The 27,060-nt window shown below is 37.5% G+C and overlaps 4 protein-coding genes across 5 annotated transcripts; 3 read left to right on the top strand and 1 right to left on the bottom strand.

The window, feature by feature from the left end:
* Positions 1 to 3,954: 3,954 nt before the first annotated feature.
* On the top strand, positions 3,955 to 5,384 carry LOC105048449 (transcription factor MYB8). 2 transcript variants are annotated; one of them, XM_073260161.1, is made up of 3 exons: positions 3,955 to 4,267; positions 4,384 to 4,513; positions 4,677 to 5,384. In XM_073260161.1, exons 1-3 carry the CDS (start codon positions 4,135 to 4,137, stop codon positions 5,134 to 5,136), a joined length of 723 nt encoding a protein of 240 aa, XP_073116262.1. In that variant the 5' UTR covers positions 3,955 to 4,134; the 3' UTR covers positions 5,137 to 5,384. The 2 variants fall into 2 exon arrangements, with proteins under 2 accessions (XP_073116262.1, XP_010926054.1); XM_010927752.4 differs by having other exon boundaries at positions 3,977 to 4,264.
* Positions 5,385 to 11,295: 5,911 nt separating this feature from the next.
* LOC105048448 (tetraketide alpha-pyrone reductase 2) lies at positions 11,296 to 13,379 on the top strand. Its single transcript, XM_010927750.4, has 6 exons — positions 11,296 to 11,520; positions 11,603 to 11,775; positions 11,987 to 12,175; positions 12,475 to 12,637; positions 12,741 to 12,930; positions 13,027 to 13,379. Exons 1-6 carry the CDS (start codon positions 11,415 to 11,417, stop codon positions 13,163 to 13,165), a joined length of 960 nt encoding a protein of 319 aa, XP_010926052.1. The 5' UTR covers positions 11,296 to 11,414; the 3' UTR covers positions 13,166 to 13,379.
* A 1,874-nt stretch (positions 13,380 to 15,253) lies between these two features.
* LOC105048447 (signal peptidase complex subunit 3A) lies at positions 15,254 to 21,882 on the bottom strand. Its single transcript, XM_010927749.4, has 6 exons — positions 21,551 to 21,882; positions 19,956 to 20,003; positions 18,416 to 18,478; positions 16,937 to 16,990; positions 15,818 to 15,904; positions 15,254 to 15,575 (listed from the first exon to the last, which is right to left on the bottom strand). The coding sequence occupies exons 1-6, from the start codon at positions 21,674 to 21,676 to the stop codon at positions 15,450 to 15,452; spliced, it is 504 nt and encodes a 167-aa protein (XP_010926051.1). The 5' UTR covers positions 21,677 to 21,882; the 3' UTR covers positions 15,254 to 15,449.
* Positions 21,883 to 24,329: 2,447 nt separating this feature from the next.
* Positions 24,330 to 25,814, top strand: LOC105048446 (stem-specific protein TSJT1). The gene is made up of 5 exons (XM_010927748.4): positions 24,330 to 24,623; positions 24,718 to 24,958; positions 25,043 to 25,163; positions 25,363 to 25,469; positions 25,577 to 25,814. The coding sequence occupies exons 1-5, from the start codon at positions 24,421 to 24,423 to the stop codon at positions 25,610 to 25,612; spliced, it is 708 nt and encodes a 235-aa protein (XP_010926050.1). The 5' UTR covers positions 24,330 to 24,420; the 3' UTR covers positions 25,613 to 25,814.
* The last annotated feature ends 1,246 nt before the right edge of the window (positions 25,815 to 27,060 follow it).

Raw genomic sequence — 27,060 nt, 5'->3', positions numbered from 1 at the left:
TAATGTAATTCTTTTTTCTTACACTAAAAAATAATGTGAGATGTTTTATAGAGTATATATAGTAAAGCCAGTTTCCAAGCCCATTCTCCATTTATTCATGTGGCACCACATTGTATTCCTCTTCAAGATTATGGTTTCATACTCTAATACGTCTTGAGATGAATAGTTACACATCCATCAACATAAATTGCATCTCTTAGGATGTGTGTTAATCTCAATATCAACAATGCTAGCTATCTGATTTACCATTTGCCAAATGGCACTCCCCCTCTGCCATCTCCGCCTATCTCTAAGTCCATTCTTCGTCTCTCTTGCTCTACCATTCTCCATCTTAAGGTAAACATAACATGTCTGATTCCCCCTTCACCCTCTTTTCTTTTTGTTTGGGCTCTTCTAAGCAAGTTTGCTCTTCGTCACGACGAACATGGGCATGACTTGTTGCCCATCGACTGAACCCTCTCCTTTTCACCAACTACATCATGTTCCATCTCAAAAAAAAAAAAAATCTTAAGAATATTTTTTTTAAAAAAAAATTATCCCAATTCTCAATCAGAGAGAATCGAATTTTTCTATATCCCATATGAATTTTTATTTTCTAAATAATATAAAAATATTATTCTATATAAAAGATATTTTTTTTACTCTTTGCTTTGAAACTTCAACATTTATAAGACATCTCTCCATTTTTCGTTGACCATATCCCTCCCCTCAAGATTTGTTCTTGTTTTAAATCTTTGTTTAGCAGCGAAACTTAGGACTTATTAGACTAAGCTCAGCCGTAACTTTGAACCTAATTCTCCAATTGGGTCCAACTAGACATGGGTCTGGTCCATGAAATATGGACCCAACCCGAACGTGTTGTAATAGAGATCAAATACGTTTGGACTCGACCCGTTTTGCATGCCTCATTTGTCGTTGATTTCATTTATTGTGTCATGGTTCGTTCCTATTGAACTGAAAAAAAAAAAGGATACATCTCTCGTGGAAAAAAAAAAAAAAAAAAAAAGGACAAAAAGAAAAAAAAAACTTTGGGATTGAAGTGACACATCACATCACTCGATATCTTCCTCGTCGGCACCGGTTGGCTATCACACTCAAGATATCCTTGACGCCAAGGTGCTTAATTATTGGGATTAGGGATGCTTATAGGGCCTACCAATCCCGTCCTCTAATGGTTGTAAAGCTTTGCCCTCTTGATTGCGTGAACAAGTTTATAATTCGTTCTAAAATATTTTTTTGATTCATCCCAAATATATTTATTGATCAGTAAAAAAAAAAAAAAAGAAAGTAATGCAGCCCTATATTCGTCAAAGTCTGTGGCGACTGGATATTTTTATGAATACAAGATTCACAAACGTCAGTAGCATAAAAGAGCTCCGGTTGAATTATTTCCTTGTCAACTTAGTATTGAAATATATACACATGTATTCAAGTGACATCCAACACCATCACAGATTCCATTAAGGCCTCCGATAGGGGTTAATAATTGTCGTGGCATCACGACATTCAAAACAAAACTAGGTTCAAGATCTGGCCCGTATGGTACGGTCTTCCAGCCCCATCAAACCAACCGACCAGCATCCCACACACCATGATGCTGAGTTCTCCATGCAAGACGTCATCCCTTGTGCTTTTTCCACAGAAAATTTTAAATAATATTAAAAATGATGTGAGAAAGAAAAAGCCACATCAATGCAAGGTTCAGGCCCACCGCGGCACAGCAGTATCAATGCTAGTTTCCAACCGAGGTAGCATAGGGATCGATCTCTATTATTTATAAATACGTACACAAACTTTGACTTGAGTGGTGCACATATCTTATTTCTCTATCTTAAATTTTGAATATACTTAAGTAACATGCACTTCTCTTTTCTAATCAGGTTGAGGGCAAACACATCAGCCAGTCAGATTTTTTGCTTTGGTAGGAGATAAGGATGCCGAGCAATTGAAACAACTTAGCCGATTGGTACCTACAATTGTAGGCCCCAGATGTTGACCCTGATAAGCAATTAAAGGGGATACTTCAGGTTGAACCAGCTCTACCGCTTAGCCGATGGACCAACCCAGCTACAGAGCAATCTGCATAATGACGGATGGAAAGGATAAAAACGTGGTGCACACATTTTTGTATGTATTGATTGCTTCATGATTGAATTGGTCCACCAACTCAATGATGGATCGATCTTAATCCAACTAAAAATTTTATGATTATTTTATGCATGCTTTGGATAAGAACAAGATATATACGGCCTCTTTATCCATCAATTGTGTTTGTGGTCTCGAAGTATTGAAGTTTCAGCAAACCTAACTTGTATCTTGTAGTACCATGCATAGAGAAGAATAGTGCCTAGATTGGTTTGATATATATATCCTCGTAGCCTCATCCAACAACCAGCCAATCCATTATCCTTTATTCTTCGGACATGAGCATAGGTCTAGGAATGACAACAGATAGGTTACTCGCAAAATTTGCTCTTTCTATATCCGAGTCCGTTTAAAATGCTGCTACCAAAATTCATTCAGAAGTTGATTAAAAATTTATCCAAACATTCCAAACCTATCCCATCAAAAAGGGTAAATCTGTTTGATACCCAAACTCGTTTAATTGATCTTTATTCAAATCGGGTTATTTGGATCAGACACTAGGCTTGAAATTTAAAAAAAAAATAAAAATAAAAAGGGGGAGAGGGAGGGAAAGATCTTTGTATAATAATCTGAATACAACCAATATCAAGTAAAAAATTAGTATGTATGTATGTGTGTGTGTGTGTGTGTAATTAGATTCAAGTAATGGATATCCAAGGGCCAAATCTTAAATCCTTCCTAAGTACCATGAGGTGTCGCTAAATGGATCCTATTCCACCCTCTTCATTTGTCCATGTCAGGGCTATGTTCTCAAAGTACTGAGATTTTTTTCTCTCAAAATTTATATAAGTCTAGTTAGTACAAAGACCGGAAGGTAGAGTAATGTTGAGAAATTATGTCGAAATAGATGCAAAAGTAAAAAAGAAAAAGAACATTTTTAAGCAAAAATTTGTGGTCGAAGTGTTGAACTATGTCCTACAATATCTAGAATGAGACGAGTTGAGAACTTAGAAGGTCCCAAAAGATTATAAAAAATTTTCATTATGACAATTAAGAAAGGATCGAATTTTGTCAAAAATAAAAAAGAAGTAGAAGAAGAAAGAGAGAAAAAACTAGTCTTGGTTCCTTTACAAGGTTAATTGATATTGACTACCATGGTATATTTATTTGTTTCTTCTAAAAGTAGTGATATGCCAACTGGATTTCCTTGAATAGTTAAACTTCATCTCCTACGGGGTGAGGACGGTTGGTTCGCAACGTGCCAGCCCATCTAGCTAGCCAAAAAATCTTGCAGCCAATGAGTACCAGCCATCCCAATGAAGCGTCGGAATTCGACTTCAGCATGGTTAGTCTTGTTCAAGATGATTAGGTTTTTGGCTCTGGTGGGTCTAAAGCTTATATTATGTGGCTCACTCCGGACTAGTTCAAGGGTGGCCTATCCCAAGCCCTAGTTCCGAAGGAGGCTTATCGATCTAATATGTAGGTCTAAGGGGTTTGTAACTTGTTCTGCTGCATGCAAAAATTTGCATAATATTAATTTCACAACACCATATTTGCTCTATCACTTAAATGCCATTGAATTTGATTCAACGTCATTGATACGAAGTATAGCAAGTATTAAAGCTCCCATAACCTGGCCGGCTAAATCTAGAACAGCAGTACGTAGCGGATTGAAGTCAGAAGTTTTCAAGCTGTTCTATGGGCGCACAAAGGATCGATTGGAGACGGGTGCATGGGGGGTGGAAAGCTATCGGTCAGAGAGGGAACGCGTGACCAACCAGCTTCTATCGCCATTCTGGAAGAAATCCAACCCGGCCAGGTTGGCTACTATTTGCCAGCGGTTGAAGCAAATGGAACAATACCAGGACTTCTAACCGCAACTAACAGGCCACACTTTCCCTCACACCCCCCCAATTCTAAACCACCATTCTTCTGGCCAATAGTCAACTCCTTCTCACTCCTTCCATTTGTTTAGAAACCCAGAATCTCTACTATATATTCTTCACCATTGCCCTCTCCTCCACACCTCTCTCTCTCAAACACACAACAATGAGGAAGCCTTGTTGTGATAAGCGAGACACCAACAAGGGAGCATGGTCGAAGCAGGAGGACGAGAAGCTGATTGACTACATCCGCAACCACGGAGAAGGTTCTTGGAGATCGCTCCCCAAGGCTGCAGGTGGTACACACCTCAAATCCCGAGTATCATCACTTATCTTGCTATAAACAAAAAGAAAAGGACTCTTATGAGTGATTGCATTGCTACCTTGAATAATTGTTTCTAGATTCTTTTCTTAGGACTACTTCGGTGCGCTAAGAGTTGTAGGCTTCGATGGATTAACTACCTACAGCCTAATATTAAGAGAGGGAACTTTGCAGAAGATGAAGAGGACCTCATCGTTAAGCTCCATGCTCTTCTTGGCAACCGGTACGCTTAGCTTTCAATGAAGAACCAGTAATACCTGATAGTACTATAGAATTTGTAGAAATTAAGAGATTTAATTTCTACTCATATATATATATATATATGTGGATATATATGGGAAATACGCTTGTTAAAGTGATTTGCTTGCTCTATTTTTTGGCTTCAGGTGGTCATTGATAGCTGGAAGGCTGCCTGGACGAACAGATAATGAGATAAAGAATTATTGGAACTCTCATCTGAGGAGGAAGCTCATAAATATGGGGATTGATCCCAACAACCACCACGTCAGCCAGAGCCTCTCTCTCCACCGGCCTCAAATCTCAGGGAGTGCAACGTTATCCGGTGGGCCTGTGAACCATGAACGTAAGAAATGGCAGCAGTACTTGATCTCGATGACGGACAATGATCGGGTGTCTGATACTGGGAGCTGCCTACCATCGAAAAAAGGTGCTGCGAGCTGCCTGGAGGATAATGCCTACGTGTTGCCCGACTTGAACCTTGATCTTACCATGTCCATTCCTTCTCCATCTACCACATTTGCGGAGTGGAAGCAAGAGTCTGCAGAGTTGGAGGCACCATCAGAGCTTGGGAATGCAACCAACCAGACGCTTCTCCTCTTTAGATAACCTGATCATAATGCTTAATTAATATGTTGGATTAGTGAGGAATGAAAGGGTATTGAAGTAGGTAAGGGGGGAGAGGATATCCTTTATTGTTCTGAAGCCTAGCTAGCATGGAAGAGAGAGTGGTGTTTTTCTAAAGCTAGTCTTGTGCTTGTATTAAGATTTAGGAAGTCTAAGAGAGGGAAACGAAATGGATATGGCAGTGCAGACAGTTTGTTTCCATGATACAATTATAAATTTTTGGCATATCACTAAGAGATTCTAAATTTATAGAAGAACCCTTTGCGTTTTAATATGCATACACACCATTCAAATTGCCAATACTGGTCCAAACCATAGAAAAAAAGATGGAAATTATGTTAAATTGATAGCTAATAGATAAGTTGTAAAATCAAGAAAGCTTAACCATATAAGTTGAAGTCTAATTTATCAAAAAAAAATTATATTGAACTTTAAGAACTATAATTATTTTAACCCTTAGATTTCATAGCCATTTTATGTTTAACCCTTCATAGAAGAAAGTTTCAGTAAAGGTATAACCATATATGTCAAGAAACTAGTACACATGCGTGCAAAAACAAGCCTAAGTGTATATATGCGTGTGGAAGACTCAACATCAAATGCTACTTGTGTTTGAACTAAAGTAAATGGTAGTCAAACACAAGGAGCAAGTGATTCCTCTGCTGTGTATCAAAATCAACACCATTTTTTCTGCTAGATTGAGTTCCATAATTTTTTTTTTCTTTTCTTTTATTAAAAAAAAGGTGGAATGTACATGTTTAATTTCTTACAAAACAGCATCCTAGTCTACCAGAATTCTATTCTCATGTGTATCAAGGTTTCCAATTAGATGTCATCAGTTTATATTTGTATCAACATCAATCAATTGGTATGAAGTATTGGCCTTTATTAATTAGGACAACCACTACAGACTGATATATCTCCAGAAGATGACCATATAATGTAAACAGCTGCATGAGATTTTCCATCGTTTCTTATACAATGTAAAATATTTTTATTGTTAAATACTAAAAAATGCCTTATATTAATAATTAATCTTATTTTTATATCGTGGCCAAAACTTAAATGCATGTCTAATCTATTTGCATGTCCATGGATGTCGAATTCTGTCTTTTTCAAATTTATAGCATTCCGTCTCAGTTGAAATAAACTGCGATCCCCAGTCACATTGACATCCGCAATGGAGATGGCTCAGGTATTAGGCTTCGAAAGAATTAGTGTGTGTTGTCCATGATAAGGCACTAGCACTCGGACATTTGACGTTTGATAAAATTTAATATGATGCCTAATGAGAAGATTGGATCCGGGTATACATACTAGGCTATCGCCTAATAAGTACTATTTGGTGCTTTGGGCCAATCTCTAGATGTTCCTCGGTGTTCAATATACATAATTATTATATTATTTCTATGAAATATCTTAACTGATGGCACTTTAGTATCATTTTTTGAAGATAAAAACACGATCGTGGATGTTGTATTTAAGAATATATAGAAGTCAAGCTTAAGCAAGCTCACCCTAGCTCAGGCTTAGTAATTTGATATATAATCAAGCCAATCTTGAGTGGTTCACAAAAGAGATTTAGGTAAAGCTAGAAATATTTTAAAACTCTGACATGTCTATATGCATACTTTAAGCTAATTTTTACAATCAGATATCAATATTATAGCTGAAAGACATTTATATTAGTATCTAAGAAGTAAATTAATATAAAATAAAATTATTATATATAATAAGTAAAAAAAAAAAAAACAAAACAAACAACTATCTATATAATTTGAATTTTAATTCAGTCATATATATACAGACTAACTAGGCAAAGCACACAAGCTTTACCAGTCTCATACATGGCATCGCATAACCTGTTCGATGGTTCTCAGCTCGTTTGACGACTCTACTTGCGTAAATCTTTTGCTACATGACTTTTCGTTTTCACAACCACCCCCACCAACCCCTCGCCACCCCCTCTGCCCCCACCCCGACGCGCACACAAATAAAATTTTTTTGATAGATGTTCGTCATACGGCCTTGAAAGTCTTTGAGGTGGCTCTTTCCTGGTCTCCCTCATCATTATTATCGTCATCCAAAAAAAAAAAAAAAAACACTTAAAAGTCAATATTATATAATGCATGTCTCCGCCAGATGAAACCAGATGGAAAATATATGCTTCACTAGAGCCATCTGGTTAGGTAGTACACTACATAACTAGCAGGCCCCTACAAATTGCGCAGTACTAAACAAGCTCATCTGGATCCAATGGCCCTTCTAAACTCACAGGTACGTACGAACATAGTTCGCAACAACCATTGAATTTGAGGAGTTTTGAGATTAGATTTTTTTGCTACTGGGATTCTATTTGGATGGTTGAATCCCAAATTTTATAGGATTCATAATTTAATCATCAAAAATATTAGATTATAAACTGGTTAGATCTATATTTTGAACTATCCAAAATCATCTTTTGAGTAGACGGACTTAAATCCCATAAAAAAAAAAAAATCTTAATAGATCATTTTTTTTTCACTCTTTGATATTCAGACGAGCTCGCTCAAAAAATGACCTTGCATAATTGAAAATATAAGCATAGCCAATTTATAATCTAATGCTTTTGATAGTTGGGCCACAAATGTCATAAAATTTTGAGCCCAGCTATCCAAAAAGACCCTCATTTCCGCTCCTTTATCCTGTTAAGTACCGGATTGCGGCATCACAAGATAAGAGGAACTTTTAGGTGGATTAGATCTACAATGGAGCTAGAATGAATTAAATCTTTTATTTTTTTTTATTGTAATAGCAATGCGTGCTCGGATGAATTCATTCTAGATCCTCAGTGGACTTGATCCACCTAAGAAATTTCCTTATCTGAATTCTTTTTTTGCACACAATTCGGATCTTCGATGGTGCGATGTTGGCATTGCAGAATGCCGGGCAGTGTCTCACAGCTACCATCAATAAAGGACAACTATCAAATGAGATGCTTTACGTGCAACGTGCACGGTGACGATGACTATCAAGTGCTGCACCGCATTCTGGGGTGCAGAGGATCTTGGATCTTGATATAGAAATATTATTGGATGGACCACCGTACGTTCATCCTGGTGGATCTTGCTATTATACGTAAAAGGAAGAAAGAGGACAGCTGATAAAATCTCTACGCATATCATTCCACATTCCAGACAGCAGGATACTTTTTCTATCTCCGTTTTGGTTTTTAAAGCATGTTGACTAGAATCCCCCCACACACAAAAAAAAGAAAAAGAAAAAAAAATAGAGAAAACAACTTGTCTAATAAATTATCATGAACGTAGTTTTAGATAATAAGCCATCTTAGTGGTTCACGAGCTTAGCAGCCATCGTTTTATAGGATTGGCCTATGAGACCTAGAAGGCTGGTTTCATAGGATTAACTTTGTTCACAAGCTTGGCCGGTAGATAGAGTTAAATTGAATGTAATTCAATTTTCTATTCACATTAAAAATATAAACACTGATTTGAGCCAAACAACCCATGATCCTTCGTACTTCTTCACGAAAATGATGGTAAAAAAGTGAAAAAGCCATTAGAAATCATCAAAATCATGAACTGTTCCGCTTAGGGTAAAGTAGTATAGATATTATCCATCCAGATCCATTTTCATATCCGAATCAATCCGGATATGGATAGAAATTTGAAGATATGATAAATTAATATTCATATCCGTATTCATATCCATATTCGTCAAATGAAAATGAATATGGATATGGATAGACAACTATTCGATCCGTATCCGAATGTCAGAATCTATATATAATTTTATATAATACTTATTATTTTTTAAAAAATATATATAATTATATAAACATATTATTAACTTGATTTATTATCTATTTAATAATATTTTTGATTCTGTAGCCATAAAATTTAATTATCTCAGTAATATATGCAATTATATCAATATTTTCAGTATCCGAATTGTACCTGTATCCATTTAAAATAAATATGGATACGAATTTTTGTATCTGAATAATATCCATCTGTATTCATATTTATATTTGTCAGATAAAATAAATATGAATATTGATATTGTAGTATCTGATCCGTATTCGATCTAATTTTAGCCCTAGTTCCACTAAAATATCAATAGCCTATAAAGGCCACTACAAAAGAAAATGTGTAAATGAAAGAGGAGGAGTGAAAGAAAATCTTGGATATGTACTGGGCAAATCTTGATTACTTATACAAAATTTCAAATAACACATTCTAACTAATTTTTTTGATAAAGTCCTGAATTATTATAAATATTATTAGAGCAAAATTAGTCCATGGCCATATAGACCGGGGAATACCATAATATGGGCCCATTTTGACTAGCTAACAGATTGGTTGTGGTGTTTCTGATGGGATTTTAGTATTTGTGATTGAATTTGATGGGATTTAGATTTTTAGTGGGATTAGAATGCAAAGGTTTAAATACAGCTAGTATGTGAAAATCTATATGGGCAATATATTTAGTCTCGCATTAGCTATGCATTATATAGTTTTTGGATACTTATAGAAGGTCAAGAAACCAAAATAATACCTTGCAATTGGTATTTTTGAATGAAATCCTAAGTTATTATAAATGGAATTAGAGCAAATCTATCTTATGGTCCATATATACTAGGGGGTATTGCACCAGGGCCCAATTGGATTGGTCGCAGACTGATCATAGTATTTATGATTAGATTTTTAATATCCATAATCGAATTTGAATGGATCTAAACTATTAGCCTAACAAGGATGCTAAAATGCAAACAGTATGTGAAATGAAGAGTAAAGACCCATACAAGTATCTATTTAGCTCCATATCGACTATATACTGAATAAATCTTGGATATTTTTACGGTGTCAAAAAATTAAATATTATCTTTAGACTACCGTTTTTGGGTTAGGGCCAGCATTATCACAACAACCTACAAAGTTTCGGCACGACTAAGATCAGTAAGCTAGGTTTGCCACCCCTCTGAGATATTCCCCATCTGATGACCGTATCAAAAGTTCCTAAGAGAGGTTTTACCAAAAAAAAAAAAAAAAATCCCAGGAGTGAAGCAATATATGCTACATCTCAATAGAAATTTACTAGCATTTTGATTTATTTCATTATCGATGAGTGAGTTGACCCGAGGATGGAAATAAATATTTCCTTGGACAAATCCCCGGTAGTCAAAAATTCGGCATCCGACCCAAATTAAATGAAATATGGTCACCATGGACCCTGTCTTTAACAGAACAAAAAATCTGATTAAACAGGAGGACAAAACGAGAATTACATCCATGCAACGCACTGCATTTTCAAAGCAATAATGGCAGAAAATGTAGGGGAAGCTGAGGCTATAGAGTATAGCCATACTTAGAGCACTACATGTTTCACAAGATAAAACTTTGGAGCACTTACTATTTTACATGTTGAGTTGGACTCTTTTAATCTTACCCAGTCTCTCAGCTTCTTGGAGCCCAACCAACCTATCATGTTATCTGGAGATTTATTTTGGCAGATCTTAAGCACTTGCATGTGAAGCCATCAATTTATCATATGAACCAAGTCTTCAAGAAGATACTTTTTCAGAAAAAAAAAAAGAATGTTGGTGATGTAGACGTGCATCTCCCTTCTAATCTCCATGTCAAGGAATACTTTACAGTAATCAATTTGTAAAATTTATAATAATAGCAAATATATTTAGAGTGCATTTGATTCGAGATTGAAATCAAAATTAGATGGAGTGGATTGAAAATTGAAATAGTCATATTTCTAATATATTTAGTTTGTAAATCGAATCGAAATCAGAATATAATTTTAATACCGAAAAAAATAAAAATTAAATTTTAAAAATTATAATAATTTTTTAAAATTAAAATTAAAATAAAATTTTTATTAATCAAATAATTAAAATAAAATTATTTATTTTTATTTTTATTTCAGGACCTAACTCTCCAGACATGTGCCTAATATATGTGTAGAAAAAAAAGAAATGAGAAATGATAACAAAAAAAAAAGGGGAGAAATATTCCAATAGCACAGTAATATAACCAAGAATTAATATCAGAAAAAAAAAAAAAAAAAAAAAGCATAACCAAGAAAACTAGATAGTGACATGACAGAAACTACGCCCAAATGAACAAAGAAGAAGCTTGGCGATGCCCAGCTACTCTGAGTGGAGAGATCGTGAAGCCTCCACCACAAAATGACCAAAAGTAGAGAAAAAGGAACTCCCTCGAAAGAGTAAAGAAGGAAGACGTGAGAAGATGCCGGAGTACTGCGTGACCGGGGGGACGGGCTTGATAGCCTCTCAACTCGTTAGAGCACTGCTGGCCAAAGGCCATACCGTCCGCGCCACCGTCAGAGATCCAGGTACCTGAGGCCTTGCCATATCTCAATTGAAGTAATCAAAGGCTTAACTAAAGGGGCCGCGTTTCTTTGGTTTCTTCTCAAGGGGATGAGGCCAAGGTTGGCTTCTTATGGAGCTTTGATGGAGCCAAGGAGAGGCTCAGGTTGGTGAAGGCCGATCTGCTGGTTGAAGGAAGCTTCGATGAGGCTGTGGACGGCGCTGATGGGGTCTTCCACACGGCGTGCCCAGTCCATGCTCCCCCTGGCCAAAACATTCAGGTAGCAGGTTCCAGCATACGGGCATGATCCATTAGCTGTTATGTCTCCTATCCACGATCGGAATTATTCACATCATAGGTTTAAGTCTTTAGTTCTTGATCTGATCATGACGAAGTTGAGTTCACTTTGCAGTATCCTCTGCATCATAAAATCACCTAATAATAGATCTGACACACACACAGTTATTCATTATATTAAAAATGTTTTGCAGGAAGCTCTGATTGATCCAGCCATTAGAGGCACAGCAAATGTGCTCAAGTCCTGCTCTAAAGCAAGCTCGGTCCGGCGAGTCGTGCTCACATCCACCTGCGCTGCAGTCAGGTATCGAGACGATGCGACTGCAGTCTCCCCGCTCGATGAATCACACTGGAGTGACCCCGAATACTGCAAAAGATACAAGGTAATCCTCTCGATCCATCTACCTTTCAATTCTTTTTAATGAGTTCAAAAGACCATCAGGCTCTAGTCATTCTTTTTATTGATAAAAATGCTTCAATTCAAGAACAATTTTTTGAAGTTGAGGTGAAGACAGAAAATGGGTAGGTGAAGATCTTTGTACCTGCCTCTGGTATTTTGCCTGATTGGTAGAGTGGGAATTTCTTTTCTTTTCTTTTCTTTTCTTTTAGACCATTAGATGTGTAGCAACTTGGAGATTGAGCAGCATGGTAGATTTGATTTGGATTTTGAACTGAATGACAGATGTGGTATGCTTACGCTAAGACACTGGCTGAGAAAGAGGCATGGCAACTGGCAAAGGAATATGGCATTGATCTTGTGGTTGTGCTCCCATCCTTTGTTGTAGGGACATTCCTCACGCCGCAGCCCACAAGCACTCTCCAAACGCTACTATCCATCATAAAAGGTTAAGCATATAGTCCAAACCCAAGGCCTCTCTCTCTCTCCCCCCCCTCCTCCATACATATACATAACACGTTTGCTCTTGTTCATCAAAAATCCACAAGCAGGAGAGCGCCCTACTTACCCTAACAGGACTGGGGGATTTGTGCACATTGACGATGTGGTCCTCGGCCACATTTTGGCAATGGAGGAGAGCAGAGCCTCGGGAAGGCTCATTTGTTCGGGTAGCGTAGCTAATTGGACCGAGGTTATGGAGATGCTGAGAACCAAACATCCATCCTATCCAATCCCTACCAAGTGAGAATTCCTTTTGTTTTCTGCTTTTTTGAGTTCTCTGTTCTACGACATTCTGCTTTTCTGACACACGTTGCTGGGTCCATGTGGAAAAATTAGGTGTGGCGATTATCAAGGAGAGAACCCACACAGCATGGATACCACTAAGATCAAGGACCTAGGGATGCCACCTTTCAAAGCTATTCCCCAGATGTTTGCTGACTTCATCAAGAATCTCCAAGAGAAGGGATTTTTGTGAAGCTCTTCATTGTTGAAAGCCATCTGACACTTGAGAACAGCAGTGTATGCTACATCTATATCAATTTAAGATGTTTTAGAGTGTTTTGATTTACGCCATTAGTGTCATGAATTTTCTCTGATTAAAGATGTATTTGTCTGCTAAATTTACCATCCTATGATAAAGAGCTCCGAACGTCAGACAATAAAGGTTTGGTTGGATCTTGTGATCTCAATTCATGATACACTTTCTATTTTGGAAAGCCAAATTCGAGCTTTAGACCAAATCCCCATATTAAATTGCTGGGTATTTCCAAAGTAGAAGAAACGTCTTCTTTCTAAAATAAATAAAAAGAAAAATATAGAGTACGTCTTAGATCCATTTTTGGGTAAAAAAAAAAATGTCTTGGATCGTTTTGGGTGACTAAAATGTCTTGGATCTTTAAGGAGGAGAAGTAAAAGTGGGAGAGAACATTGGTAATTGTCTCTGAGGAGAAAAGTTGAAACTGGAAGACATGCAAACAAATACAAAAACAGCAACAACGACGACTCTTACTACCACTTCAAAATAATAAAAAGAACATACAGCATAAAAGTCCTAGATCCTTTTTTGTGTTAAAAAAAGTCATGATCTTTGAAACTGGAAGAGAACATTGGTAGGCTTGGGATAGTGATAATAATCTGTTTGATGAACAACAACAACAACAACAAAAGACGGAAAAAAAAAAAAAAAAAACCTTCGCTGCGCGAGACTGGTGGCTAATACTATATGGTATCTCGTACAGCGAGACTGGTGGCTCATACTATATGGTATCTCCCTGTACGACACGGCATTGCATCATCCATTTCAGCTTACTAGTTTTGCAGTACATCTGCCTCGGTTTTAGGTACAGAACTGCATTCAAAATTGGGGTCAGAATTTTTAATTTCCAACTTAAGGATCAAAATTTGAGGAACCTTTCAAATCTACCCAGATTGTGTGGTAGGAATTGCAAGTTGGCAACCACTATCTGTTATTCTAACCATATTTAGTGTTCAAAGTCAAAAGCTAGGCCTTGGCTCTACCAGTCAACTTGAACGCATGATGTCTCCTTACATAAAATTTTATGAATCCTTTTCGACAAGTAGTTTAATAATGATTTCAAAAGAAGATTAAACAAGATAATCTCAAGGAAGATTGAGCATTACGTAAAAGTCTGACATCAAGTCACATCTAAGACTTCTGTGGCTCTGTATGAAAAATTTATCCCCTGCACCTTGATTTCAAAGAATGATGATTGGAATCAAGATTGGTTCCCGACAAGGCCATTGGGTAGGTAGTGCTTCCATTTCAGAGGAAAATGCTAGCTACAATTTATTTTACCACTAAAGCCGAAAGACCAGGGGCTGATCTGGTCCACAAGTCATTGAAAATCAATTTTTCTGAAAATATCAAGTTATATAATTGGACATCGAAACACATGTAGAAATAAATGAAAAGGATATAATCAATTGATTTAATATCAATATACTAACATGATCAAACTAATAGCCCAAATCCTTTACCATGAACTTGGTATAGAACATGTGCAATATCGAGAAATTTAGGAGAATCCACTGATTATCAGGTCACAAGCAAAATCAGCAGAAGCAAGAAAAAACTCTGATTCAAAACATGCAGGTTCTGTTCCTATATATTGGGTTTATCCAACACGATCTCCAGGGAAAGCATCAAGCTTTTATTTTTCATTATTTTTTTCAGGTAAAAAGGGATTGGCTTTGTCAGACGATCAACAGTTTTAGGCCATTCATCTCTTCCAGCCAGAGAGCTGCTTTCACTCATTAATGGTACCATCACAAAAAAATATATAGCTGTAGCTATACAAAACAAACTTCTAAGAGTGAGATCGGTTTATGTAAGTTGCAACCATCTATATGTGTGTGTGTGGAGCATAATGTATAAAAAGTCTTTCCCTTTGGCAAAGTGATGAGTACTGCATGCAATTTACTGACACAAAGGAAAAACTTTAGCACTTGACAAGCCTCAGCGGAAATTATGAGCATCAGGTGAAATGAGGCTATGGCATGAACATATGCTAAGATGCATTAAAAAAGAACTGAAGTACCCATCTTTGATGTAATATGCAAGCCCATTGATAATCACTAATATTTCTATTCAAGGGATGCGACAAAATTGATTTTGAGAAAGAAACAATGCATTAGGAAAAAAATACATTTAAATAGAAGTTCACTTAAGATTTGACTATGGTAGCCATGAACCATCACAGACAATCAGTTATCAATGGGATTATGGGACATGCTATAAACTATGTATATGCCTCAGGTAGATAGAAACTGGACACGGCCATCTTATCTTGAATCATTCTACCTGTCCTGGGCATAACATGCCAGTGGAGGACAAGTTCAAATTTCTTACCACGAAGGTTGCTTCCCTGAACAAAATAAACATAAACTGTTAGGTTCTTGATATATAATCTTACGATATAAAGTATTATGAAGTAGTCTAAGAAATCTGTCCATCGAATTTTGATATTTTTCATTTAAATCAAAAGAGACATCTCTTTTTTTAAAAATATCAATCAAACTGAGTATTCCAAGTTTGAATTATATATATTTTTTAAATATATTTTGCACTGTGAGCACTAATGGAGGTGTGGATTCTAAGACAACTTGCCTGATCGATGAGAGGATATTTGTTGGCAACCTGTGCTTGAAACTCTGCGTGGTCCTTATCAGGGACTATATGATCCCACAGCGAAATCTAAACAACGGACGACAGAAAAATCAATTTGAAATGCTCTTCAGTGAGAACCTCTGTCAAAATCATGGTGTATACAACAGCACAAAATGATGATAGATGAAGTGTCCCAGTTATGTAATGGTGGAAGCAACATTCCCATGATATATAAGTCAAATTATTGGCCTGTACAACAGAATCCATGCATCTGTGTTTTCCACATCCTAACACAATATAAAGGCTCTATATCCCAACTTTTTAATCCCATAATAATCTTAAGTAGATTCTCCCGATTTAATCATGCTAAAATTGCTGGACAATGAGAAGGACTCTGAGGGTCACACTGATTAAGCTGCTAGCTCATATGTCAGCATTAACTTTCACAAAGAATATTGATTGGTTCATGGTGTAGGTTTTACAAAGAGCAAGGACATTGAATAAATATTAGAAACAAACACAAATTCAGACCCCTGTTTTGGTAGCTGAGATTCAAGGAAGATGGTAATATTTTGGTACGGTTTACCAAATATACCTTAAAACATTGAATATTACTATTCTAGTAATGGATTCAAAGAAGAGAGCAGGAGCCATACAATTTTTTGGATTTTTCTCAAGGTTGATCATCACCAAGACAGTTGTTATTAATCAGCAAAGAACAAACAGAAAGAAGTGGCTAATTCAATGAAAACATCACAAGTTGGCAATAGAGTTACCAAGTGACTCCATGAATTTTAGTAAGTAACCCATTAATAATTCCAAAATTCCAATCACAATTCTAAAAGCCCTTTTACCATCCTAACTGAAAAATGAAGGGAAGGTAACAGTCTGATATTATTAATGGGGATAGTAGCAACCAATATGTATGCGTTGAGTCCAACTTATAAAAAAGAGATTTACAAGATTATGATCTTCATGTATATTTATCAATATCTGGAATGATCACAAATTTCCTACAACATATTATAGACCGACAAGCTAACCAAACCATAAAAGTGAGCTCAACGACAATATCAATGTTGACAGCAACTGCTGCAACAACAGTAATTAACAGCCTACCTGATTCAGGGAATTTTTTGAAGTTTCATACTCGGCAGCCAGAAAAATAAAAACCTGCATAAAATCAAAATAAATAGTTGGTCAAAGCAACCTACCACAAAACTGTATATCAACACCTTGGGATAGATTAAACAAGAAAGAGATTGCATATCTAAAGAAGCCTTAGATCACAGAATAACATCCACAACCATGAAGAAATAAACCAGAAAATATCTCTTTTAAAAGACTGAAAGAACAAAAACATAAAGCATGAAGTAGAAGAATGAAGAGGAAATGACCAAAAAGAAAGCACAAGAAAGAAAAGAAAGCAGAAGTCTTGTCTGATCTGATGTCTTCAGTGTTGCAGTGTTCCATACTATTCATGTCTTGCTAGGTTCAGCACTAACAGATGGCTGAATGACCAGGATATGCTAAGGTTTTTCCAGCCATGCTAATATGTTTTACCACTTAAAATTAGTCCAAAAGATCAGCAGTATTACATCAAGCTTGATAAAATTCAGCTAAGAACCTTAAAACAAGATTAAATCATGATTCAATATCATTGAGTATTATTAAAATGAATATTCTCGAACATATTATCTAAGTAAGCTTTCAATTTGTTCAGCGTAAGTGGTGTTTTTAGCATTATAGTGAATGCACCTGAGGGCTATTGTCCCTGTCAACCAAACAAGTATTGCAAACCACGTTTTCTCATATCATAAGCGTCTTTATCTTCAAGTGTATCATGTATGTGACTCCCATCACTCTCCCATGTGCTTATCAGAATGTCATACAAATAGCAAATACTTGAGATTTTTATGAGCAAAGCACATAAGGATCAGCTGCTACTTGTTTACTATAACAGTCAAACATGTGATTGCTTCCTTATATACACACTATTGCTTGTACTCTTTATCATGAAGACCCACATACCTCATATTTCTAATGTCTACCATGACTTCTATTTGACAAACAACTGCATGAAACATCCATATTTGTCCATGTAAGTATGCCACAGACTCAAATATAATGTGCAATAGGTATAACCTCATGGACAATTCTAGTTATATATTGATTTCAGAGCTAATGGCTGAAGAAGAGTTAGAATTGAGCAAAAGCATAAAGATATGAGTTCAAAGTCATCTTGCAAATAGTTGATTATTATAGGCAAAAAATTATAGAACGTTAAGTAGAATATAACCAGACTTTGTACCATAATTAAAACTATGAAGAAAATGATTTGAAGAATGGAGGGATACATTACGCTTATGGTCATGAAAATTTACACATAAAGGAGCCAAGCACCTAGAACTCTTTGCAATCTATCCATACACAACATTGGCGTGGACCAGCAGAAGAGCATTATAAAACAGGCTTATAGCACTAGCTATATATATATATATATATATATATATATATATTAAAATATTAGATCATGATTCTTGAATACCTTGTGTTATATGTGGACAGTGAAACTACAAGAATAACTTGCAAAAATACCTGCTTTGTGTTCCATGTAAACAGTGATCGCAAGTCCATAGAAATGTTCAAGGTCAAGCTTGCCTGCCAGACAGTAACCTTGTCAGAATACTACTTCCTGTGCGTCCAATATTTATATGTATCTGAATAACTGAGAAGATAAGGCACAAGCTAAGGCAATACGAAACTAAAAAAGTATACATAAACACAGATATAATATATAGACATATATATATATATATATATATATAGAGAGAGAGAGAGAGAGAGAGAGATCCAAAACGAGTGTTCAAGTTCAAGCTAATTTATCAAATAATCTCAGCATTTCCATTAAGGACGGAACAGACAATAAGGTCAACTACGCAAGGAAGTCATGAAGTCACATATTGAGCCAATGGTGGCCTTGGACTTTAGGAATAAAACTCCGCATGACCACATACAATTTGAGAGCAGAACAAAAGTAGAGATCAGGGGGAGAACCTCTTTATATGTGTTTCTTCCTTCTGCCAGAAATCAAGATAATGACAGTACAGTTTTAACTTTCTGATTATGACATTATTTATTTTTGCTATGTATTTGATATCTTGTTAAGCTATAGTGCTATGCCTTGGTCCAAGAATTTAAAGTATACATGTTGAAAGACATAACTATCAAGTTTCACCATTGTCTAATACCCACAGGTGTAGCACTTCGCATGAAGGCTAGGAAGAAACTTATCATAGACAAGCTTGCCAATGCCAGATGGTTCGCTTGGATTCATGACACATGCAACAATGCATACATCAGCACAGGGGCAATACACTCCCAAGGGTATGTTCCATGATACTAGATGTTTCCATGCTGGAATGTAATGGTGGGTTGGCACCTAATTGCAGGAAGCATGAGATCAATGCATTTGGATGATCTCTCCAAAGCCCAAGAGATCACATCTAAAGTTGCCAAATACAGTCTAAACACATGGCATAAGGGAAAACAATTGTTTCATAGAACCTTTTTTTGTAAAGCACAAACAAAAGATGTTTCCCCTTTTACTCAGAAAAAAGGCCACAATTTTAAATCCACTTCTTTGATCAACAATGAGAATAAACTTGATAACAAATATAGCTTATATTTTCTTTATCTCGTTTATTATGTTTGTATTTAGACATCACAGTAATATGATTTGTGCATGTCTTTTGCTGTTGACAGCAGTTAAATTTTCTTGAACTTTCTAGCAAAAGTTTTGGGGGATGAAAACTGAAAGCTCCAAAAGTGTGGACTGGAAAGTAAGCTCAATATATTTTCAATTTCAGAACCATAAGCATTAAGATCATTAGTTGCAGAAACACACAGCACAAGTTCCCAAATAAGCAAATGTATTTTTATGAGAGACATATTAGACTAATAAAAATAGGTAACGGCATATACCAGATAAATAACAGATACTATGATCTTCTATGTCTATCTAATGACAAAATGTGCAGATAAAATATGCAATTGACCAATTGAAAAGATTGTAATTTCAGATGAAAGATATGTTCTCACTTATTTCCACGCACATCATATGAAAAAAAAGACTAACCTCATCATTTCCACTCAACTGTTTTCGAAATCGATTAATCTTGATGACCTGAAAGAGAAACAAGAGATGATTATATACTTATGAATGGTAAGACTTAGCATCTTTATAATCTACACTGGACAGTACTTATCCTCTAGGGAAGTAACTGTATCAAAGAGAAAAATGACAAAAACCATTACAACATAGGAACCATAATAGAAAAGGTTTGTCAGATCCAGGCATATACTTTCTAATTGTGATTAAGGCTTGAGGATATGAGGGCTTGTTGTGATTGCGCATGATTGGCACACTTAAAATGTGAGGTCTGCCTAGTAACTGATCAACATATGAGGGCATCTAGTCCTTTCTGACCCCTTAATTAGTGATCACCAATTCTATAAAATAAGACGGATTGCATACATACACACAACGCAAGTGAAATCCACTGTTTTACTCTCATTTATCTCATCTCTGCCATGCCACCATGCCATCTCTTCTCTCTGCCAGGCAAAATCCACATGCAAGATATGACAATCCAATTAAAAAGGTTGTTAGTAGTATTGGAAAAAATCTTGAGATTGCAGAATCAATGGCATCCCTAGTACTCTATGCTGTTCATTTCCTATGCAACCATCCCTCGATTAAACCAAACAATCACAGTTTGCAGCCACGAGGAAAACACAACACATGCATTCTTGGGCATCCAAAATTAACCCTACAGTTTAAACAATCTCAATGCAACCAAGCTAATCATCCTATGATAATTACTAAAAAAGGCTGGTGAGATTGGTATTCTTCCTACAGGAAATGGATGCAAAACAACTAATTATTAGGATAATGATAGCAGCTTGAGTTGAGTGAGAATTCTTCATTGATTCCCTCCAGCCTGAATTGAATTGGTGCCTTCAATCATAAAGTATAGCGAGTATTGGCTTAAGATTCATTGGAAAACTCTCCTTTCAACTTCATAATCGAGCAAATTCACATCCGACCAGTGTGACAAAAAATATATATAATCTATAACCGTGCTGGTGGCTATTTTTGAATGATTTTAATTTCAATTTCATGCTTCCACCATTTCCTTAAATTCAAATATCTATGTTTTGGGAGTTCAAAGGAGACGTGTTTTTGTTGATTTGAGATAGCTCAACGATGCAAAAGAGAAAAAAAACGAAAAATGGCAGTTTGAGCAGCGGGGAGAAATTAGAGCTCCAATTCCATGATTTCTTGGATTTTAGGAATTCTCATTATCTAACCAAAAACACTTTGTTGTAGAAAAACATGTATTTCAATTCAAAAAATATACAAAACAACAAGATGTTTTTGATATTTTAATACGTATGAAGGCATTCTAAATGAACAACCAAGGTAGCAATTTCACAACTCATCATAGACTCAGAAACCCTTGCCATAGATAATTAAAGGGCGAATAAGGGAAAGCAACAGAACGGCAGTCCTCTTTCCATTACAACAGGCAAAAAAAGAAAGAAAGAAAGAAAGAAAAAAAAAAAAGTCACGATATATTTCACCTTGCAATTGGAATCAAGGTCTAGGTTTGTAGCTAAAAAAGAAAAAGAAAAAGGAATGGGGCAAATATAGAGGATTGGATGAGTGACCTCGGCATGGGCATGGACGGACGGGGAATTGAAGGCGTCGAGGAAGGAGGCGGCGGCGCACAGCACCGCGAGTAGGACAGCGGCGAAGGTGACCAAGTTGTTCAGCCGGTGCATGAACGAATGCATCTCTCTTTCTCGCCCTCTGCCGCTTCGACGTTAGAAAGAAAACTAGAAAGAAAGCAGAGAAAAAGAGACAAGCTTTTCCAACACGATCCTCTCCTCAAAGCTACGATGCGCACGCCGTGGAGGGGACGGAGGCAGCGAGACGGGAGCGACCCATAGGGACGATAAATTTCTTTTGACGGCCCCGTCAAGTTGGGCTGATGAGAACCTTCCGATTCACAGCGTGTGTTACGTGGCATCGATCCAACTTGGTAGCGGACTCTCCGGTGCAAATAAATACCGACGACGGTCCGAACCCAGTGCGGCGAATTCTGTAGCCTGCGGATTGCTGAAACCGTTGGCCAGACCCCTGTGAGGGGAATTCCTGAGTGCTGATTGCTGATTGCTGATTGCTGATTGCTGATTGCTGAAATCGTTGGCCGGCTGAGATGAATGAATTGTGCGCATGGACATGGCTGGGTAACTGTGGCGGACGCTTGCCTGCTGCAGAAGAGCTTGAACGAACAGTTTGCACTCGGCTTGGATGGGCTCCGCGTATTAGAAGGCCAGTGAAGCTAAAACTTCATTTTAGGTTGCGTCATCTTGTAAGCAAGCTAAATTGTACACTTTGGACCAGGGATGGTAATTATAGTCGGCTCATCGAATTTCTGGCCATATCCTATATGAGCAGGATCGATTTTTTTTTGATCCAATTAAACTTTGAGATAGATATAGATTCTAGATAAAATATCTGAAATGGATTTAGATCAGATGTGAAAAATCTTAATCTAATTTTTTTATTTTTAAAATTATTTATTTTAAAATATTTGTTTGATAAATTTTTTATTTGAGATGATCCTATTCGATTCATTTTGTACATCCGATCAATACAATCTATTTTATCCGATCCGATTCAATCCATGATGGGTACATAATGAGTATGAGATTTTTAATTATGGGAGGGATATGAATATTGGCCCACTCGATTCACATCTAACCCGTTGCATCATGATTTTGAGTTTCGAAAATAAAAAGAAAAAGGACCGCTTACCTCTGGCTTAATACAAATTCATTCAATTAATAGATGACCTAAAATCTCTTGAGCTCTAATCCTTTTTTTGTGAGACCAAGTATGAGTCGTTTGATGGGTAAACTCGTTTCCATCCTTGTCCAACTTGTACCTGATTCACCTGTTTCTTATTTGTTTATATTTGAGAGAGAGAGCGGAGGCACCTTCTCCATCCACTTACGTGGGAAATGCATGATCCAACTAGTCACCATGCTCAGTCGTGTAGCATAACTTAGGATTAAATAAAGTATTTTTTATTGCCCTCCCGATAGGTCTAATTGAGACAGAAGAACTGGACTTTTGAATTGCTTCCCAAATTCCAAATATTCCGCCGGACGCGATGGAACAAGTAGCAAGAGATCCAATCTTTAAGGGCTTGCTCCTTAAATAGTTTAGCAAGGCAACGGTGGATTAGCGGACCAGTTGTGAGTTGGATTTGGGTCCAGCAGTCTTGAGCCACTAATGGGTCGGATAAGGCTATATGGCCTTTAGTATATAAGCTCAGCCCAATCTGAACTCGATCCGTCCAACCAGCTAATTGCCACTAGTAAAATAAATCTAGATACCAACTAAAATTTTGCATATATTTATAATAAATCCATTTTTCTTTATAGATTGAAGTACGGATATACCAATTGCATACTAAAACTTGCTCCCATATTTGCATGGTATGATATTCAATTGGGTTTTACTCCTACTTCTCTTTCCAGGGCCTAGGCTTTGGGATGACATCAACCGGGATCAAGGTTGAATCCATCTGGATGTAGCTCCAACCTAACAAATCTACCACGAGAATCTAATATAAAATAGCTACGGACCTAAAGCCATTTCAAGTTAGAGCTAGGTCAAGCTGGACTGAGTCTTACCGGGTCATCTTTTAAAATCATGCCCCGCTTTATATTGGATCAGCCTATCAGCTTTATTATGGATAATTAATAATTTATTAGTTGGAAGAAGAGATAAAAATTAAATATATTGGAGTCGTTATTATGCACGAAACAAAAAAAAAAAAAAAAGAAAGAATTAAATTATTAACCATTCACCCTAAATCAGGTCCAGCCAATAATTTTTTCTCTCTCTGACGTAGCAACATGGCGACCTGGCTGGAATCCGACGGCCATCAGGCTCCACCACGGTCTCCAATCTCCATGCATCATGAGGCGCTTGGCACTTGACACCTATCTTCTGTCACTAATCACTTGGACTCACGCCCATTGCCGGCCATGCGAAGGTCGCCCGACTCGCCCGTCCAACGCCACGTTTGTTAAGAGCCCCGCTCCGCTCGAGCGCGGGGTCTCTGCGATGCTCGCGATGCACCGCAAACCTTGCGGTGCATCACGCCACCGTCCGTCGCACGATGGACGGCTACGTCGCACGGCTCGCACGCAGGGTCCACCGCAGAGGATCCGCGCTCCGCTCCAAGGACCCCACTGACACCATCGGCTAAAACGCTACAACCAATGCCCAGCCAACCCTCGTGCCCCATTGGAATCGCCTCTAGATGATTCCCTTTTGATCCATGGCTCCTTGTCGCTGTCTCCGCCTCGAAGAGAGGAAAGGTATGAAATAATATGCCCACCATCAGCGCTTATAAAAGCTTGATGTCCATCTTTGAAGCTGCTTTCTTGTGTCATTCCTCTTTATATTTTGAGAGAAGGTGTCATTAATTCCCCCTTGTTCCCCTCCTCTCAAAGCAAAGATGCTTGCCATCTTCAGTGGTGCGGTCGTAAGGGCTCCCGAAGAGCTCGTCCAAGCCGGCAACCGCACCCCCACACCGAAGAAGTCGGCGAACAGACTTTTCGACACCTTCGTCCGAAAATTCTCTTCTTCTGTTGCCATTAACATCGACCCACTCGCGCGAATTTCCTACACCCATGAAACCGAGTCCTTGATGAAACCAAGGCAAGTGTTATCGATCCTATTCTTTGCCGTTAATGGCAATTCATATGTATCTCTCATGGTCACAAGGTACAAGATCTTATGATCACTGGCGCAGGTCGTTTGCTGTGAAGGATGATATCTTTTGCACGTTTGAGGGGGCTTTGGAGAATCTTGCGAGCCTAAAGCAACAATATGGGCTTGGAAAGCATACAAACGAGGTAGTTTTGGCTATGGAGGCATATCGAGCTCTGAGGGACCGAGCTCCTTATTCGACTAACCACATGCTCTCACACCTTGTTGGCAAGTTTGCCTTCATCATCTTCGACAGGTCTACGTCCAGCGTTTTCATAGCATCGGTAAGCATGATGAGATATGAGAGAACACAACTATGTATATGTTTTCTTGAAGGACAACTCATCTATTTCATGTATATTGGATAGGACCAAGATGGGAAGATTCCCTTGTTTTTAGGGATAACGGCTGATGGATGTCTAGCTTTCTCCAACGATGCTGAGATACTTAGAGATGCATGTGGGAAATCATTGGCATCATTTCCTCCAGGTGATTCCTCTCTCTCTCCCAGAAAACATGACTCTACCTTCTATATGTTGGTGATCCGTGTCATACTTTGTGTTATCAAAGGTGAACAATTGGGTAGATTTTGTAATCTTACCTGTGATTATCACAGGGATGGTTAATTTAATTGGGAAAGGTCATAATTTCTAACCGAAATTTTACTAATATTGGAATTCACAAAAAGGGTGCTTTTTCTCGACAAATACCGGTCTTCGAAGCTATGAGCATCCAAAGAACAAGGTCACTGCAGAAATGGCAGCGGAGGAGGAGATTTGTGGTGCAACTTTCAAGGTACTGAATATAGGTCTATTTCGCGGTGTTCTATTCCATAAGAATTAAATTTCCGATCTTGATCCTTTAATTTACTAATTCACTCATCATTCATTTATTTTTCACAGATTGAGAGACCAAACTTGCAAGCAACAGCTGAATAGGATGTTCTGCATTGACCGTTGGAACACCAGTTAATAATGCGTACAGGTCGTAAGAAATAATAGCATTAGTCATGGATCACCAGCTAGGTTGGGTTGATGGTGATCATATTGGAAGAGCGTTTCATGTGAAAAATTTTGATACATGTATTGGTCTCTTCTGAAACATTCTTCCTTCCCATCACGGGAAACCTTGGTTTTGCCATGACCACACCCGCCCTCCTGCACTGAATTTTCTTATCTCCATCTTATCCTTTCGTCCTTTCGACTTGTTAGCTTATGTCCTCCTGCCCTGGGGTAATGGCACGACAACTACCATGATGTAGACAAGAGGTACTCGCTAGCTTTACCACGTCACCAAAGTTGTAAACTTCACCATCTTGAATAATATGGCTTAACCTGATATGTAAAATGGCTATTGTGGATGATGCATCTTGGCCATTCACCGTATCAGTTTCTTTTCTCTCCTTTATTTTTGATAGGTACAATTATTGTACCAAAAAAAGGTACAACGATTAAGTTGTATATATTTGATGACATCTTTTGGGCTAATATAATCTGACATAATGCATATATGGCATGGAAAATGATCATAAAGGTCGGGTAGCAATCAGAACAATTTAATATGCAAACATAAACAACAGGCCCCACTCCCTGTTTCTGCTCTGAGGTAGGTTCAATGCATCATTGAGTCCCGGGAGGTCTATCAGATTCGGTAATATGGTTTGGCAGCGATGCAATGACGTCGAAGTTCTCCCAAGTTTGGGGTGTGGCTTTGCTAATTTTAAATCGCTGGTGGAGAAAGACTGAAATAAATAAAAGAAATAATGGAGATAAGCTAGAACAAGTCAATGATCTACTAGGACGTAAGATGCTCTCTCTCTCTCTCTTTCTTTCCTTTTTTTTTTTTTTTTTGTTTAAGTTGAAGGCACATCATAAGCGGATTTTGGATGTGCATGGTGCCAATATACACTTATCATAATTGGGATATTGATCTAATATATATAGATGTTTCTCTTGGTCAGGAAAAATTGTGAGGTGGAGCACTACAGAAAAGGACACATATTCGTCACCGAGTTTGAGGCAACTCATAGCCAATTTGTCGCTATAAACCCTTGTCATCTGCCCCACTTATCCTCTCACGTCCCAATTCATTCACAGCCACAGGATATTAATGGGATGACAACTGTAGATAGCTACAAGTCACCAGGCTTACGGCCCAACTTGAGACCAAGCAGAGAACCTGGACACAAAACTGGCTACAACTGATTCAAGCTTGATCTATATAACTCTCCCCCAGCCCCTGGGTTGAAATAGTTCCGAGTTCCCCAGACCCATGAAAACCATGTCCCTATTAACAACGATTACTACCATGCGTTACCAAGCAGCGAGGTCTCTACTGGGAGAGGAAAGATGAAGCATATTCTCCTCTCACCAATATCGAGGCAGCT

This window comes from Elaeis guineensis, chromosome 7 (genome assembly GCF_000442705.2).
Source record: "Elaeis guineensis isolate ETL-2024a chromosome 7, EG11, whole genome shotgun sequence".
NCBI classification, from domain to species: domain Eukaryota; kingdom Viridiplantae; phylum Streptophyta; class Magnoliopsida; order Arecales; family Arecaceae; genus Elaeis; species Elaeis guineensis.
Note: the sequence above shows the minus strand (reverse complement) of the source record. Positions and strands in the feature narration are given on the sequence as shown.

Excerpts from the sequence above, each read along its gene's own strand:
- LOC105048449 (XM_073260161.1), top strand. The coding sequence starts at position 4,135 with ATGAGGAAGCCTTGTTGTGATAAGCGAGACACCAACAAGGGAGCATGG. Across the intron at positions 4,268-4,383 it reads GCTCCCCAAGGCTGCAGGTG|GACTACTTCGGTGCGCTAAG; the intron begins GTACACACCTCA and ends TTCTTTTCTTAG. Across the intron at positions 4,514-4,676 it reads CATGCTCTTCTTGGCAACCG|GTGGTCATTGATAGCTGGAA; the intron begins GTACGCTTAGCT and ends TTTTGGCTTCAG.
- LOC105048448 (XM_010927750.4), top strand. The coding sequence starts at position 11,415 with ATGCCGGAGTACTGCGTGACCGGGGGGACGGGCTTGATAGCCTCTCAA. Across the intron at positions 11,521-11,602 it reads CGCCACCGTCAGAGATCCAG|GGGATGAGGCCAAGGTTGGC; the intron begins GTACCTGAGGCC and ends TTTCTTCTCAAG. Across the intron at positions 12,638-12,740 it reads GCTACTATCCATCATAAAAG|GAGAGCGCCCTACTTACCCT; the intron begins GTTAAGCATATA and ends ATCCACAAGCAG.
- LOC105048447 (XM_010927749.4), bottom strand. The coding sequence starts at position 21,676 with ATGCATTCGTTCATGCACCGGCTGAACAACTTGGTCACCTTCGCCGCT. Across the intron at positions 18,479-19,955 it reads AGTTGAGTGGAAATGATGAG|GCAAGCTTGACCTTGAACAT; the intron begins GTTAGTCTTTTT and ends ACTGTCTGGCAG. Across the intron at positions 15,576-15,817 it reads AATATCCTCTCATCGATCAG|GGAAGCAACCTTCGTGGTAA; the intron begins GCAAGTTGTCTT and ends TATTTTGTTCAG.
- LOC105048446 (XM_010927748.4), top strand. The coding sequence starts at position 24,421 with ATGCTTGCCATCTTCAGTGGTGCGGTCGTAAGGGCTCCCGAAGAGCTC. Across the intron at positions 24,624-24,717 it reads GAGTCCTTGATGAAACCAAG|GTCGTTTGCTGTGAAGGATG; the intron begins GCAAGTGTTATC and ends TCACTGGCGCAG. Across the intron at positions 24,959-25,042 it reads CCAGCGTTTTCATAGCATCG|GACCAAGATGGGAAGATTCC; the intron begins GTAAGCATGATG and ends TATATTGGATAG.